Raw genomic sequence first — 14,529 nt, 5'->3', positions numbered from 1 at the left:
CAGGCGGACTTTGAACAAGCCCTACCACCAACCGGACCGAACAGAAAAATCTGCCCCCACTGGGAATCGAACCCGGGACCTCTGCGTCTGAAGCAGGTGGTCTTACCACTAGACCACAGAGGCGGTTAACGTTTAATAACGGAGATGTTGGGGTTTCTGTGTGTTACTTGTTTGTGGTTCTACTTTCTCCACGAGGTCAACCAAGCCCAATGGGGGATGAGTTGGCCATTTTGTCGCATTGTCGGATTTGATTTGGTGAATAGATCTCGCTTTCGTTCTACTGTGTCGACTATTTACGACAAAGTGATTGCCAATTTTACTTTCATCTTATTTTTCATTAGATCGTTTAAGATAGTTCTGTTGAAGTAAGTTAGTTCGTCCAAATGCAACTGCTGGACAAAGGCCTCGGCCGAATCCAAGTAATTCCTGCGACTTGGTCTCCATTCCAACAGTACAACTTAGATAGGGTTACCAGAGGATAATGGAGAATTTAACCTAGTCCTCCCCCTGGCCATATACTTTGGACTTGGGGAGTCCAGCAGGGGAGGCCCACACCGCTGTGGGCCAGATGAGTTGAGTTTAGGAAGGCCAGATGTTTGCGTGTTTGTCGAGAAGGTCAGCCATGAATAAAGAAGAGTGTGTTCACCACACTAAAAATGACAGTAAGTTACAATAATCTTCACCTGATTTTCTCTCGGGTGGCTGGCCACGATGATATGCGGCACGTGGCTGGTCGGCGACTCCTGCGCATCGCCCACCGTCACAGTCTTCCTTTCCGGCGGCCGTTCGTACGCTCGCGTCGTCACTCGCTCGGTGGTCGTCTTCGGGCGCGGACGTCTGGTGGTCTCGGGAGGAGAGAACGGCGTTGGCGACGAGGGCCGAGGCGCAGGACGAGGTCGCGTGGGCAGCAAGCGGGGGGTGGTGGGGAGGGAAGGAGAGGGTAAGAGGGGAGTGGTGGTCGGCAGAGGTGAGGGAGCAGGCGTGGTCGTCGTCGTCGTTGTGGTGGTCGTTGAACGTTCTTCAGCTGGAAAGGAAAACCTTTTAGAACTTCTGACCTAACGTTAAACGTTAAATAGAGAAATTCTAAGTCTTATCTAGAGTTTACTATAACTATTACAGATTTAGAGAATTACTTTGCAAATGCATGGTGCTCCATACTACCCACACAAATAAAGGACATTGTCAGAAACCGCCTAAAAAACCGCCCAAAAACATTAACCCATCATAATTATTTTCTATTTTTTTTAATACATTAAGCACCCTTTCATTCTAATGGACACTTAAGCATTGAAAAATTAAATAAATAAGTCTTTTAACGTTTATTCTATAATACTATTACAACTTCCGGACGTTTTTTTATAAAAGTGGAACCCCGAGTGATCTCCAAAACCCATTCTATTATTATATACGATTCGGCTTCGATATCTATAATACAATAGGAGTTTATTTCATGTGTCAGATGACAAGGGTGGAAACAACCTACGATTCATGTTGTTTATTTACGTGCAATATGTGGGCATATTGTAAAAGTGGAATGCCGAGTTGTATTTCTAAAACTTGTTCTATTATTTTATACTATTTGGCTGCGACTCGGCGTGACGACAATACAAAACATTTTTCGCGAATCGGTGTTCATACATTCACACAATACATTAGACGCCATGTTGTCATAAACGACATATTATAAAATCGCTGTGATTTAATATTCTTAATCATTAATTTTATGGCAAGTGTCCATCAGGAATCATTGTTCTTACACACAGAATCGTATTATTTCGCTTTCGGGTAGTAATATGTCAAAATTGTTGGTTCTTTAGGCGAACAATGTATGGAGAACGAACATTGTCCTTTATCACTTGCCATGACAGCAAAGTCTTCCTCCAAGCCAGTAGAAAAATCAACAGTACTGGCAGCATCTTTACCACACATCAGTTTTCTACATTTCTGTTGCAAAGTACCAATTACCACTACATAAGCTTGGTATGTTTTCTGACAAGAAGTACCATTTAAAGTCTGTTGCTTACGATGACAGTGGGGGGTGGGGTTGTCCCACAGGCCAGTCGCGAGGCAGGACAGGACCCTGGCGCCGAGCAGCTTGTAGCCGCGCGCGCAAGAGTATTCAGCCGTAGCGCCGAAGGTAGACGCGTTCTGCGCGATAGTGACTCGCCCGTTCGCAATCTGCAGCGGCGGCTCGCATTGCACCACTGTGGAAAATGAGTATTTTAAAACTTTGTTGGTAGACGATGAGTTAACAACAAGTTGACGTTTATTAACATGCGTTCGTTCGTTCGTTTCAAGACGTCTACTACTGGAAAAAGGCCTCCCCCAAGGATTTCCACAAATACCGGTCCTGCGCCGCCCGCATCCAGGCACCTCCCGCGACCTTCACCAGATCGTCGGTCCACTTAGTGGGAGGCCTGCCCACGTCTTCGCCACTCAAGAACTTAACATATTAACATGCGTAAAACTGCAAAAAAAGTAATGTAAGGAAATTGAGTAATACGAGACAGCACGATAAGAAAAACATGTGTCAATGTGGCATTGTATTTTACTCGTAGTTAGTTATAGTAAATTAGTTGCATCAACGTGCTTTGTACAGGTGCAAATGAATTTATAATTTATCATCCTCCAACTTCTGTGTTGCCAGAATCAGCTAGATTGCCGATTACCATCCCTACATTGTCGACATTCCCCCAGCTCGCACTAAGCGTTTCGATAACTCTTTTATAATGAGGACAGCTAGGGACTGGATTTAGCTGCCTGCTGCTGTCTTTCTGAACACTATAATCCGGGCCTTTTCAAGGCGAGAGTGAATAGGCTCTTACAGGGCAGATAATATCATATGTACCATCCTAGACTGCATCTCACTTAACAGTGCGATTGCGGTCAAATACCTGCCTTGTCATGCATAAAAAAAAATTAAAACTCAACTAGAAAACCGTTGGTCCTGGCCTAAAACCAAATTACCATAAAATAGGCTTTTGAAAACAAGAGTCGATTTAGTACTTCCTCTTCTATTGGTAACTACGTCATTAACTTCTCAAACTTCAATTCTAAGTTCAAGTATCATTTACTAAGCTTCAATCCTGACCGACAAAGACTTAAGACTTGGCGGTGGGAACGAAAGGCGATAATTATCTCCATAAGCGATTACTTCATAACACTAAAACTGGTAATGCTTAAAAAATCCTTTTCTTTGTGACTCACTGAAAGTTTCTGAATGAAAACATAAATGCGCACATCTTAATGGACGCAGTTCCCACGGAGAGAAATGTATGATTATGTAATGCTACTTAAGCTTACGCCGACTTAACTATTTTTGAGTCTAGAATAGTCAAAGAAATTGTTCACTAATTATTTTTGTGGATTTGTGAAATTTTTGATAAATAAGATTACGATGATTAAAAGTGTCTAGCTCGATCTCAACTTTCTTAAAGAACACATCGGATTGTTATAATTTGAAACCAAATAGTTTAACATAATTATGATAGGCCCGATTTTTTGACTTTTTTTTTTGACTAATAATAACTCCTCGTATAACTGGCACATTGACAGTTTCAGTATGGGATACCTTTTTTCGGCCAGTCTTTCTTACTCGTCTAAAAATGGCGATGTTCATAAATGTCAATGTCATCGTCACTGCTAATAAAGTACTTATTACAGCAGTTGACCCAAATGCCAAGTAGACGATAGAAAGCTCAGTTACCACTGTTGCACGTGGAAACCAGTCATTGTTTGTTTCTGTTCACACGAGAGATAGCACGTAATTGTAGCTAATTGTCAGTGGAAAAGCGACGGATAGCATCTGCCGCTCTTACCTCTAAGAAAGTTTCCTGCGGGGTCTATGGTAGGTACGCTCTATGGTATATGGAATTGTTGTCAAGGGAGGTTTATGTGGTGTTTCAATACTGTTACTTTGTTACTCAAGCGAGATGTAATATCTAACAATACGAATAATTTAATATTAAATTTTCCTGATTGAAGTTAAATGACGGCTGACGAAGACGCGCCCCACCAATTTTTGGTCGAGGGCAGCGCGCGGTGTGGGGAGTTTGATCCGAGCAATCTGTGTGCCTACCATGAGTTTACGTTAGGTGAGTTCGCTAGCGAATACGTCAAAAAATTCTATGAAGATCTTATTTCTTGAAAGTAGCCACTAGGGGCGCTGCACAATATGTCATACATTTAAATGTCATTTTTTTACGCAGTCGTTAGCGAGCACACCTAACGTAAACTCATGGTAGGCACACTGAGCGTCATTATTGTAGTGTGCGTGTGCACTCATGGATAAAATTAACGTGGACCGATAACACTCAAACATTAGCGGAAGAATGGTGGGGCGTGTCTTGGTGGATGGCAAGATCTGATTTGCCAAAAGCGGTAAAAAAACTATGTAGTACATCTACCCTACCTAGATTTTTGAATCAACTTTTTGGTGCACAAGGTCGATTTGAAGACACTAGGTGGGCAAATCCTATTAATCTAAATCAGAGATGGAATTGTGTAAAGCAATCGTAATCATTTGACAGTTCATAACGTACGATAAAGTCAGTTAAACAAAGAGTTTGACAGAATAATCGTACGTTATGAACTGCCAAATGATTACGATTGCTTTACACAATTTTACCTCAGAGTCGACTCATAATTAATGTTCGGACTGTGCGCTCAGAAACTCAGAATTTACCTTCGATAGATGAACACGGACAAAATGGATTTTTCCTTTCAAATTGGTCATACATTTCTTTCTTTGTCTTGACAAAACTGTTAGAATTACAACGCTTTATGTGTCGTGTCTTTAACTTAATCTTCAATATGTTCTCGTGACTTACGAGTACAAGTAGTAAGCTAATCATAGCGAGGTGCGCGGGCGCAGCGCACCATGACAACGGGCAATTATCACCTGCTAACACTCCGAGACTTTTCATTAAGACATTACAAACTATTCATTATTTTCAATAACATGTTTTAAATTACCATATTAAATTACATATATTTTATGTGACAAGAATGTATGTTAGGTCTGTTATTAGTGGGGCAAATCTCATTCTTAGGCTGAGTTGCACCACCTAATTTTAACGGTAACTATGACGATAACCGGTGATTTTTGTATGGAGTTTGACAGCTTTTTGACGTTTGTCAAAGTTAAAGTAAAGTGCAACCCACCCTTAGACTGGCTTGCACCATATTACTTTAACTTTAACAAACGTTAGAAGTCTGTTAAACTCTTGAAACACACCGGTTATCGTTACAGTTACGGTTAAAGTTAGGTGGTGCAAGTCAACCTTAGATTCTGTTTATGTTTGTTTAGTTACTCGTATTTTCTGTTGTATCCTGTCAATATTACTTTCATTCGTTGCAATTCTGCAGTTATCCCCTGAGACATTTCTAATTTTCTTGCTAGGCTTTCATTGACGTCATAGATGTAGATTGAAGCTATAAATAGGTTATGAGTTTTATGAGATTTTAATATAATATTATGTATGTTGCTAAAACTTGTCTTGTGGGCGAACATGCATGCATTGTTATAGCTAAAAACTAAAAAAATATTTACAGTGGAAGATTCAATATTCAGGGTATGTAGGTATATTGCATTTTTGGCTGAATAAAGGTTTAGCCAAACAAACGCGATCACACGCGATCAGCCGGCGTGCAGCGATGGCGACCAGACTTAAATGCATTGATTGCTATCGCTGCATCAATCAGTGCGGCTATTTCGTTTCGCATCTCCCTTTAGTTTTTGTGATCTGTAGTAATATGGCAATTTTTTGCTGAAAAACTAAATTATTCCTGTTCATACCGTCACATCTCGGCGGCGGTCCGTTCCACCGCTCGTCGATATCGCAAACCAGTCGTGACCGTCCCACCATCTCGTAGCCCAAGTCGCACGAGTACTGCACATGGGAGAGGTACGAGACGGATCCGTTGATCAGCTCGTACGAACCGTGCTGGATGTCCGCAGGGTAGCCGCATTCAATTCCTGGAAGAGGCGATGGTTGTGAGAGATGTTTTAGCAACTAAGTGGGGGCATGATGGGTCCCGCCGCGTAGGGTGGGACGTCCGCGGAAGGCGCCTTGGTCGTTTTTAATACCCAACTACCCAAGGCGCAAGACTTTGCGGCAGAGGGAACACTTCAGGTTTTTATTGGGTTCGAGCCCCACATAACATGCCGTCCCCCGGCGGTAGGTATGGAAGTCAAAAGAGATTGTTGCTGTTCTTTCTTATTTAGCCATCGGTTAATAACTTTCTAGGATTTAGGTGTCTGGTTTCTGAACAACTGAGGACAGATCCTCTATTGATGAGTACCAGTAGCTTCGAATATTGTTTCCACTGATAGAACTTACTCTAGTAAGTTAGGAGGTAGGTGGGTCAGGCAGTAACTTTTTACCACTCTACTTTCTCTTCCTCCCTTTTGCGTTTAAGAAACTTGATGTCGTGAATTCGTTCCCCGAATGACCTCTGGCGGTCCAACAATGGCTCCATATAAGCGGACTGTCGTAACAATGACTAATACTATAGATATTCTTACTTGGCTACTATTTTCAGGACAACTATGCTACAGTTGCCTCCTCATAGACTTACGTTTGCATACAGGCGGGAACTCATCGTAGAACCCTGTGTCTAGACAGGTCCTGACGGTGGGTCCGACCAACAGGTGGCCTTCGTCGCAGGAGTACTCCACGGAGGCCCCGACCTCGAAGCTCTCCGCTGTCATGGTGGAATTCGGGGGCTGTTCTGGCCTGCCACATGCCTTAGGCTCTGCGGGACAACACAGGGGGTAAATAAGGGGTAAGATACGGGAGTATTGGTGACTGGAAGGTAGCATTTGAAGATGCAGTTTATTAGAGTTCATGGCATTTTAAAATTATGGAGAAATTATGTTTGTCTAATTATGTCAGATCAGTTAATAATATAGACGGAACATGACGTCAGCGCTTTGCATTTCATAAACTACCTTCCAGCATCAGCCAAGTGACACATCATTCGCATAGCAGCACTCGCTCGGCAAAAAAAATTCGCTTGGCATAAAACAAAAGTGAACTTACGGTGCTGGCAAATATAGTTCAGTCTGGCTTGGCAGTCGGTGTCGGCCCACAGCCAGCCCTTGCTGCCGTCGAATCGTGCGCAGCCCTCGGTGCCTCCGGGGGCGTTCCAGAACGACACCGTGACGTCATTCCCATTCACCCACTTCCAGTTGGATGAGTCCTGGGGGTCCCGGACTGCCCCCATCCAGTACTGACTACTGCTGTCACTGCTGCAATACAGTCATCTGTGAGTAACGCCGCGGAACAAAGCATAGGGTACGGGAGAATCTGCGCTATAGATCTTTGAAAAGTCTGTTTAATTTTTTTCGAAAATTACAAACTGCCTTTTTATAAAAAAAAATATTGGCTCGTTTATGTGTAGACATAGCTGAATATAGTAGCTACAATATAATTGTAATTGTTTTGGATATGTGGCAAAATAAGTCTAAAAAAAATTGAATAATGTTTCACACTAAGCAATGGCAGTGGCATATTAATAACTGATATATGTATGTAGTTTGATAAGTACTTTATTATGTAGCCTACTTTATATGAAAATTTATGGGGCTTCTGTGGACTACGTGTATTTGTGCACACAGCTAATACAATCTCCATCTCTTCAACTAAAATATTTTAGGAACACTTTCGCATTGCAAATTCTGCAAGAGTTAAGTTAAGCGTTAGTCTTAGTAAAATAAAGTATAATAAATAAAGTTGTACCTATCATCCATCACACATAGCTGGCTCAAAAACATTAGTTTTTACAACCCTGTGCCTAAGTATTGACATTGATTTCGGTTTCGATTCGAAATCGATCACATCACTAGTCATCACCAGCACATCTGAGAATGCACTTAAATTGCAAAATAACATGTATTACAACAGGCCAAGATGTATACCTCCTTAACTATACTTATAATAAATCTGTGGAGAGGTCAATTCTGTACAAGAAATATATTTTCAAAATAACTATCAGGGGGTGATTAGTGATCGATACTGATGCCAAAAATGCAAGCAGTAAAATTTTTGTCTGTTTGTCTGTCCGTCTGTCTGTATGTTCCTTATGGAACGGGAGTTAGCGAGAAAACATTAGTATGAAAAAATCTAAACCGGGAAAAACGGGGTAAAACGGGATCCACGTGTACGAAGTCGCGGGCGGCCGCTAGTTATTCATATCCTTATCATTTTCATACTAAATGATAATTTAAGCCAGAGTTTAACTGGGGTGTAACTTTTATTAATAAGGGGGTAATTTTTTTAAGAACCAGAGATCAAAATCTTTTTACCAGTAGATCGATGTGCTTTTGTAGTGTTGACTGTACTTGCATGCAATCATAATTAAATTAGGAAATCAAAGCATATTCGCACAGCAAATATTTTAAAATAAAAAAATATTAGTTGAAGCCGAAACGTTTTCGGCCTACACGTGCCTATTAAGTAGGCATTCATATCGATATTTACAAAAGAGTTGGATGAAATGTTTACTGTATATACAGTCCGGGCAATAATCAAATTAATTTGCCTTCCCTTTGAAATCGGCATTTTTTCTTCACGATTACAAATGATTATATCAGTCAAGTATCAATATTTCGACTGTTTTACTGTGGTGTAGCGGTTTTGATTTTTTTTATTGTTGTTCTGTAATATTAAGATACAGTAATTGTGTAACATTATACCTACGCCAATAACATAAGAAAAACTTCTAGAGAACAAGTCTTAGGAGAGGGGCGATATTATGATATTCGTAGTTAATTTGACATCCTAAGGCTGGGTTGCACCATCTTATTTTATCTTTGACAAACGTCAAAAATCTGTCAAACTCCATACAAAAAACACCGGTTATCGTTATAGTTACGGTCAAAGTTATGTGGTATGGTATAATACGGTAGTTACGCTATTTTCACACGCACGTCTCGAATACTCGCTTACACGTACCTAAAATAAAATAAATATCCTCTTTCATCCATTTTTCCCTCAGAATACAACAGCTAATACTACCAAAATAGTTAAGTACCTACTAGAACCTTACTGATTTGTTTGTTATAAATCTATCGAGATTATTACAAACAAAGTTGCATAATCAACTATAGTGATTACAAATCAGGGGACAGTATTGAGATTCACGATCCCGCATGTAAACACAGAGCTGACCGTAATCATCCGTATTCATTTACAAATACCCACGAATACTCAAACAGAAATCCATTTCAACAACTTCCGCACGTCCGCTACAGTGACCATTCTTTTGGTCGAGCCGATGTTGGTGTTGGGACAACGTTGTAGGGGAGACAGAGGTGAGTTGTAACAGGGGTGGGTTGTAACAGAGGTAGGTTTAACAGAGGTGGGTTGTAACAGAGGTGGGTTGTAACAGAGGTGGGTTGCAATAGAGGTGGGTTGTAACAGAGGTGGGTTGTAACAGAGGTGGGTTGCAATAGAGGTGGGTTGTAACAGAGGTGGGTTGTAACAGAGGTGGGTTGCAATAGAGGTGGGTTGTAACAGAGGTGGGTTGTAACAGAGGTGGGTTGCAATAGAGGTGGGTTGTAACAGAGGTGGGTTGTAACAGAGGTGGGTTGCAATAGAGGTGGGTTGTAACAGAGGTGGGTTGTAACAGAGGTGGGTTGCAATAGAGGTGGGTTGTAACAGAGGTGGGTTGTAACAGAGGTGGGTTGCAATAGAGGTGGGTTGTAACAGAGGTGGGTTGTAACAGAGGTGGGTTGCAATAGAGGTGGGTTGTAACAGAGGTGGGTTGTAACAGAGGTGGGTTGCAATAGAGGTGGGTTGTAACAGAGGTGGGTTGTAACAGAGGTGGGTTGCAATAGAGGTGGGTTGTAACAGAGGTGGGTTGTAACAGAGGTGGGTTGCAATAGAGGTGGGTTGTTACAGAGGTGGGTTGTAACAGAGGTGGGTTGCAATAGAAGTGGGTTGTAAAAAAGTCAGTTTCACTGAACCTAAGTTTATAGAGCAAGCAACTTCGCGAATTCGTTGCTCATTCGAGGCTCCACAGTTTGCGTTAAAACTTCAGCTTGCTAACTATCATAGGCGCAGAGAAATCGGCTTTGTGACAAGACAACTCACCCTGTTACAACTCTCCTCGGTCTCTATTCCGCATACTATTCTATTCATATTATATGTACTATATTATACTATTCAACATAGCTTAGGGGAAAGCTATGCTGATTAGTTGTCAACCGAAGAACGTCTCAAAAATCTCTCCCACAGATCACAGAAACTAAAAGGAGATGTGAGAAGGGGGCGGGGCCGGTGTCGCAGCAATATGCCCAAAACCAATGATGACAGCAGCGACGTCATAATGTGTAACAGTTTACATTGCTTGCGTAGTACTAAAGATTATTCGAACGTTGAGTACTGATACCGCAGTGGATAATGAGCACATATTTTGATTTCTTTAATGGCTGAGCATTTGGCGACCTGGCGACTAAAAGGGGCTTAGTGTGCGGAGGCCCTAAGGCTCAACCTATCATCTGTAATTGGATTTGCTACAGAGCTGGCACTACCTGTACAAATACTGCTTGCTGGTGTTGGATTAACAACCATATTTTATGTAGTTGTAAGAGCTATTTTGCAACAGAAATCTAGACTCTGATGTCCTGTTGACTCTACACATTTTTTTAAACTGATGCACAAATAACGAAGATATAGCGCAAAGTTAGTAAAGGGTTGGAACACAAAATGAAGATCATTGGTGTTTGTTAAGATCTATCCACCATTTTCTAGTCCTGAAAATCGAGTTAGTTTTAAATATTCTAGCCCTTCAAGTAGATACCAGTGAATCGAGATACAATAGAATAAATTGTTACCGCGGTCTCATGAGGTAATTCGATTTTTAGTGGCTTTGCAAAAAATTAACAGTTTAGTCCCTCTTTTTTAATCAAAATAAAGATTCAATGAAAAATATGTCAATTGCCTCGGGTGTCCGCTAATTTATTCCGTGGAAAAAATCTTTGTACAGCAGTGGACTGGAAGTAGTGACAGCTATGGTATGTAACATGTAACAGAATACTCAGCTATGGTAATAGTCTATGATCTATGTCTATGAATGTAGATCGAGTATCGCCACTTGCGGTGCATCTCAACCGTTGTTTAAAACGCCGAGTGTTCGGTTCGATCCCGTTTGAGCCAGGGCTGTCAGTAGCAACTTTTTTAAAGTTTTGCAACCATGATGGGTTGCTGTGCATCCCATTTCATATTCTTAACAACATATACTTTATAATAAGTCGTATTAATTTAAGACCATTGTATTTCTTGCTTTATTTAGGAACATAGCTTTTCCTAAACAAAGCAAGAAATACAATTTATAGAAAGAGCGAGTCAAAAATGCGACAATTATGTACTTAAATTTATTTATTATTTTGTGTTGAAGCTATACCTGTCGGACTCAACACTACTTTCAAACAATCCGGTTATAAGTTGTCAATATTATATCCACAAATCTTGAAAATGCACCTTATCGAACCCTGAACCAATTGAAAATTCATTTTTTTTATCACTATAGCCAAGGTCTTTCAACTTATACATCGTGTCATCCACGAAGACGCGCCCCACCAATTTTTGGTCGAAGGAAGCGCGGGGTGCGAGGAGTTTGATCCGAGCAATCCGAGCGTCATTGTTGTAGTGTGCGTGTGCACTCATGGATGATTTAGCGTGTACCGATAACACTCAAACATTAGCGGAAGAATGGTGGGGCGCGTCTCCGTGGATGAAATGATCTATACATATTTTTTAGGGATAGTACATTAGTAGAGCTACCTATCCTATCAGTTTGATTCACCCATTCTGGGATACCCTGTACAATTAGCGACTATATTTTGGCACACCCCTAGTCAAACATGTCGAGCTAGCTGAAATGTTACATCGAGTAACGGTGAGTAATAGAGACGGCATATGGCACTGCACCACCATAATAACATGGCGAAATTGAACGGAATCTGTTGCATTATGGGCGCGGTATTAGACTGTGAAACTAAGGTACTTGATACAAATAAGGCCTACCTAACTTTAAATGCTTATATTTCAATAAATATTAACGCCAGTCAACAAAAACAAGGTTAATTAACTTCTTTCATCCTTTAATTTTAGCAATATTACAAAAAATAACACAATTTTTAACTAAATCTATTCAAAATAAGCAAATTACGAAACCACTGATTTTGGCTTTATTAAATCACCTACACGGAATAAGGCCTATATGATTCAAATGCCTGTAGACCTTAAAATTGAGGTTGTATTAAACAAAATGCGGTCTTGTAACATTAAACACGTCGATTTGTTACCGTTATCAAAATTTTACATACCAAGTAAACAGAAATATACTGTATATCTCTAGATAAACTTAAATTCCACTTATTAAGAATAATACATAAATTATAGATAAAATTAAATATTCATAGTAACAAAGTAATGATTCCTTACTTAAATTATCAAAAAAAATATCAAAAACAAACAATATCATTTTTTTGTATAGGGCTTATTAAAACACCGTGTTCGAATAAGGCCTACACATAAAACCTTTTAAATAAATCAGTTTAGGAACATCATTTAGTCTTGATTTTTTGTAAACAAAATGAGATCTCAATTTTTGTTAGAACCAGGGCATAAAAAGGCTTCTGAATCATCTTTACGAACTCCTACACAATCTTTATGATACCACCAAAAGCAGTCCTTTATGGTAGCATATCTGCTACATTGTCTTCGAGACAGGCATGATAATATCAGCTTTAATCCTTTAGAATTATACATACGGCTTTTTTTTCTTATTTTTATTAGTTTTGTATTTTGTTTCTTTTTTTTACAGGTTTAGTAATTTTTTTTTACTCTGTTTTCTTTTTATTTTCTGTGCTGTTAGTAACATTCTTATTAAATAAATATTTAGTTACTCTTTGACTCATTTAGTTTAATGAATTTGTCCGTAATCAGGTGTTGACATAAGTATCCAATATGGCCTACCATGCTGAAATAAGGCCTAGGCCTTATTAGATATTTCGCTCTTGTTGTCTTTAAAAATTTACAAATAATGCATCTATAGCCAGCAGTACAATTTAAGGTAATTATTAGCTAGTAAGAAATATTTAGAAACGATTACTAAGAAAAGCTTAATCTAAAACAGCGTTATTTTACCGAAAATTTAAGATGAAATCGCTAGATTTTTATAAGAGAGCACGAAATCACCCACCACCTTAGAAGAACGCGTGTCAATTGGTGCTGGGATCGTGGATCGGGACGCTCTTGCACTCTACCGGGTTGTAGGGCATATGAGTACGTGTCCTTGAAGTATTATCCCGGTTGGATTTGTTTATCTATGTTTTCTGATGTATAGGCCTTATTAGAACGTAGGCCTTATTTGTATCAAGTACCTTACCTAGGATAAAATGATGACGGTGTTTAGTGATGTGAACTACAAAATAAATAGGTTTTGGGACCAAAGTCTTTGCACTAAAACTCATAAAACTAAGTTTATTTTGCAAGTAGACTTTAAAAACACTTAGGCTGAGTTGCACCACCTAACTTTGACCGCAACTATAACGATAACCAGTGTTTTTTGTATGGAGTTTGACAGATTTTTGACATTTGTCAAAGTAAGATAGTGCAACCCGGCCTTACTGCTTAACATTTTACTGGTTTATTTATTTGCAATTTCTAAAGGTAGGTAGTTATTTTCATTCATGAATTACGCGTGCTTTAGTATTTTATTTATTCATTTTATTTTATTTTATTTTATTTTGTTTTATTCAGAAAACAAACAGCTTACAAATATATAAAGGGACAATATTATTTGATCCTCTAAAAACTAATTGATCTTTTTTGTATGTGCACTTTATAAAATAAATGATGTTTTTTATTATATTTTATCTTTATATTAATTATTGGGTCTATATTAGTTGATCTACGGATAAATTATGAATGATCTTCATTAAAGGTAACATAATATTTATGTTTAACATACTCTTTTAATATTTGGTAAACAAAAATAATATTTGATCCTCTTTTTTAGTTATTGATCTTTAATTTTGTTAATTTGATGATTTTTATATCAAGTTTGCCTTTTAATATTGATCACCTAATAAATGCATTTCGATCTATGTATAACTTAACTTTAAAATATATTTGATCTAACAAAAAATATTATTGGTTAATATTTTTAATTAAAAAATATCTTTTAATTTACGCGGTACTTTGTGGTTGAGTGACAATCGTCCGTCATTGGTTACTGAGTTGGCCAAGGGCTTAGCGGCCAATAAGCAAGCAGAATGGTACATTGCCATGTTTGTTTAAATTACAAGCTTTGCTTAGTTTGGGACTAGAGGCGCTATGTAAAATAATTTCTTACTTCTGACATCCCTGAACCCGACATCATAATTTTTACCTCTTTATTTTTTTCAAATCGCAAGGTTGATTTTCTCTTAGTATACCGATCTCGACCGTGATCAGTGACCATAAAGTCATCTGTCAACGGGTCGATTAGACACGATAAAAGCACTAAACGATATTT

The 14,529-nt window shown here is 39.2% G+C and overlaps 1 protein-coding gene across 1 annotated transcript in view; it reads right to left on the bottom strand.

The window, feature by feature from the left end:
• LOC114363362 (sushi, von Willebrand factor type A, EGF and pentraxin domain-containing protein 1) overlaps positions 1-14,529 on the bottom strand; it is a 67,850-nt gene that overhangs the window by 9,204 nt on the left and 44,117 nt on the right. Inside the window, exons 4-8 of the mRNA XM_028319052.1 lie at positions 7,044-7,252; positions 6,580-6,756; positions 5,798-5,977; positions 2,004-2,204; positions 684-1,024 (exon numbers count right to left, since the gene is read on the bottom strand). Coding sequence (XP_028174853.1) covers positions 684-1,024; positions 2,004-2,204; positions 5,798-5,977; positions 6,580-6,756; positions 7,044-7,252 — 1,108 coding nt within the window. The remainder of the gene's footprint in view (positions 1-683; positions 1,025-2,003; positions 2,205-5,797; positions 5,978-6,579; positions 6,757-7,043; positions 7,253-14,529) is intronic.

Source organism: Ostrinia furnacalis, unplaced genomic scaffold (genome assembly GCF_004193835.3).
Source record: "Ostrinia furnacalis isolate ACB-3 unplaced genomic scaffold, ASM419383v2 OfSCF7084, whole genome shotgun sequence".
Lineage (NCBI taxonomy): Eukaryota > Metazoa > Arthropoda > Insecta > Lepidoptera > Crambidae > Ostrinia > Ostrinia furnacalis.
This window is presented reverse-complemented; position numbering and strand designations above follow the sequence as displayed.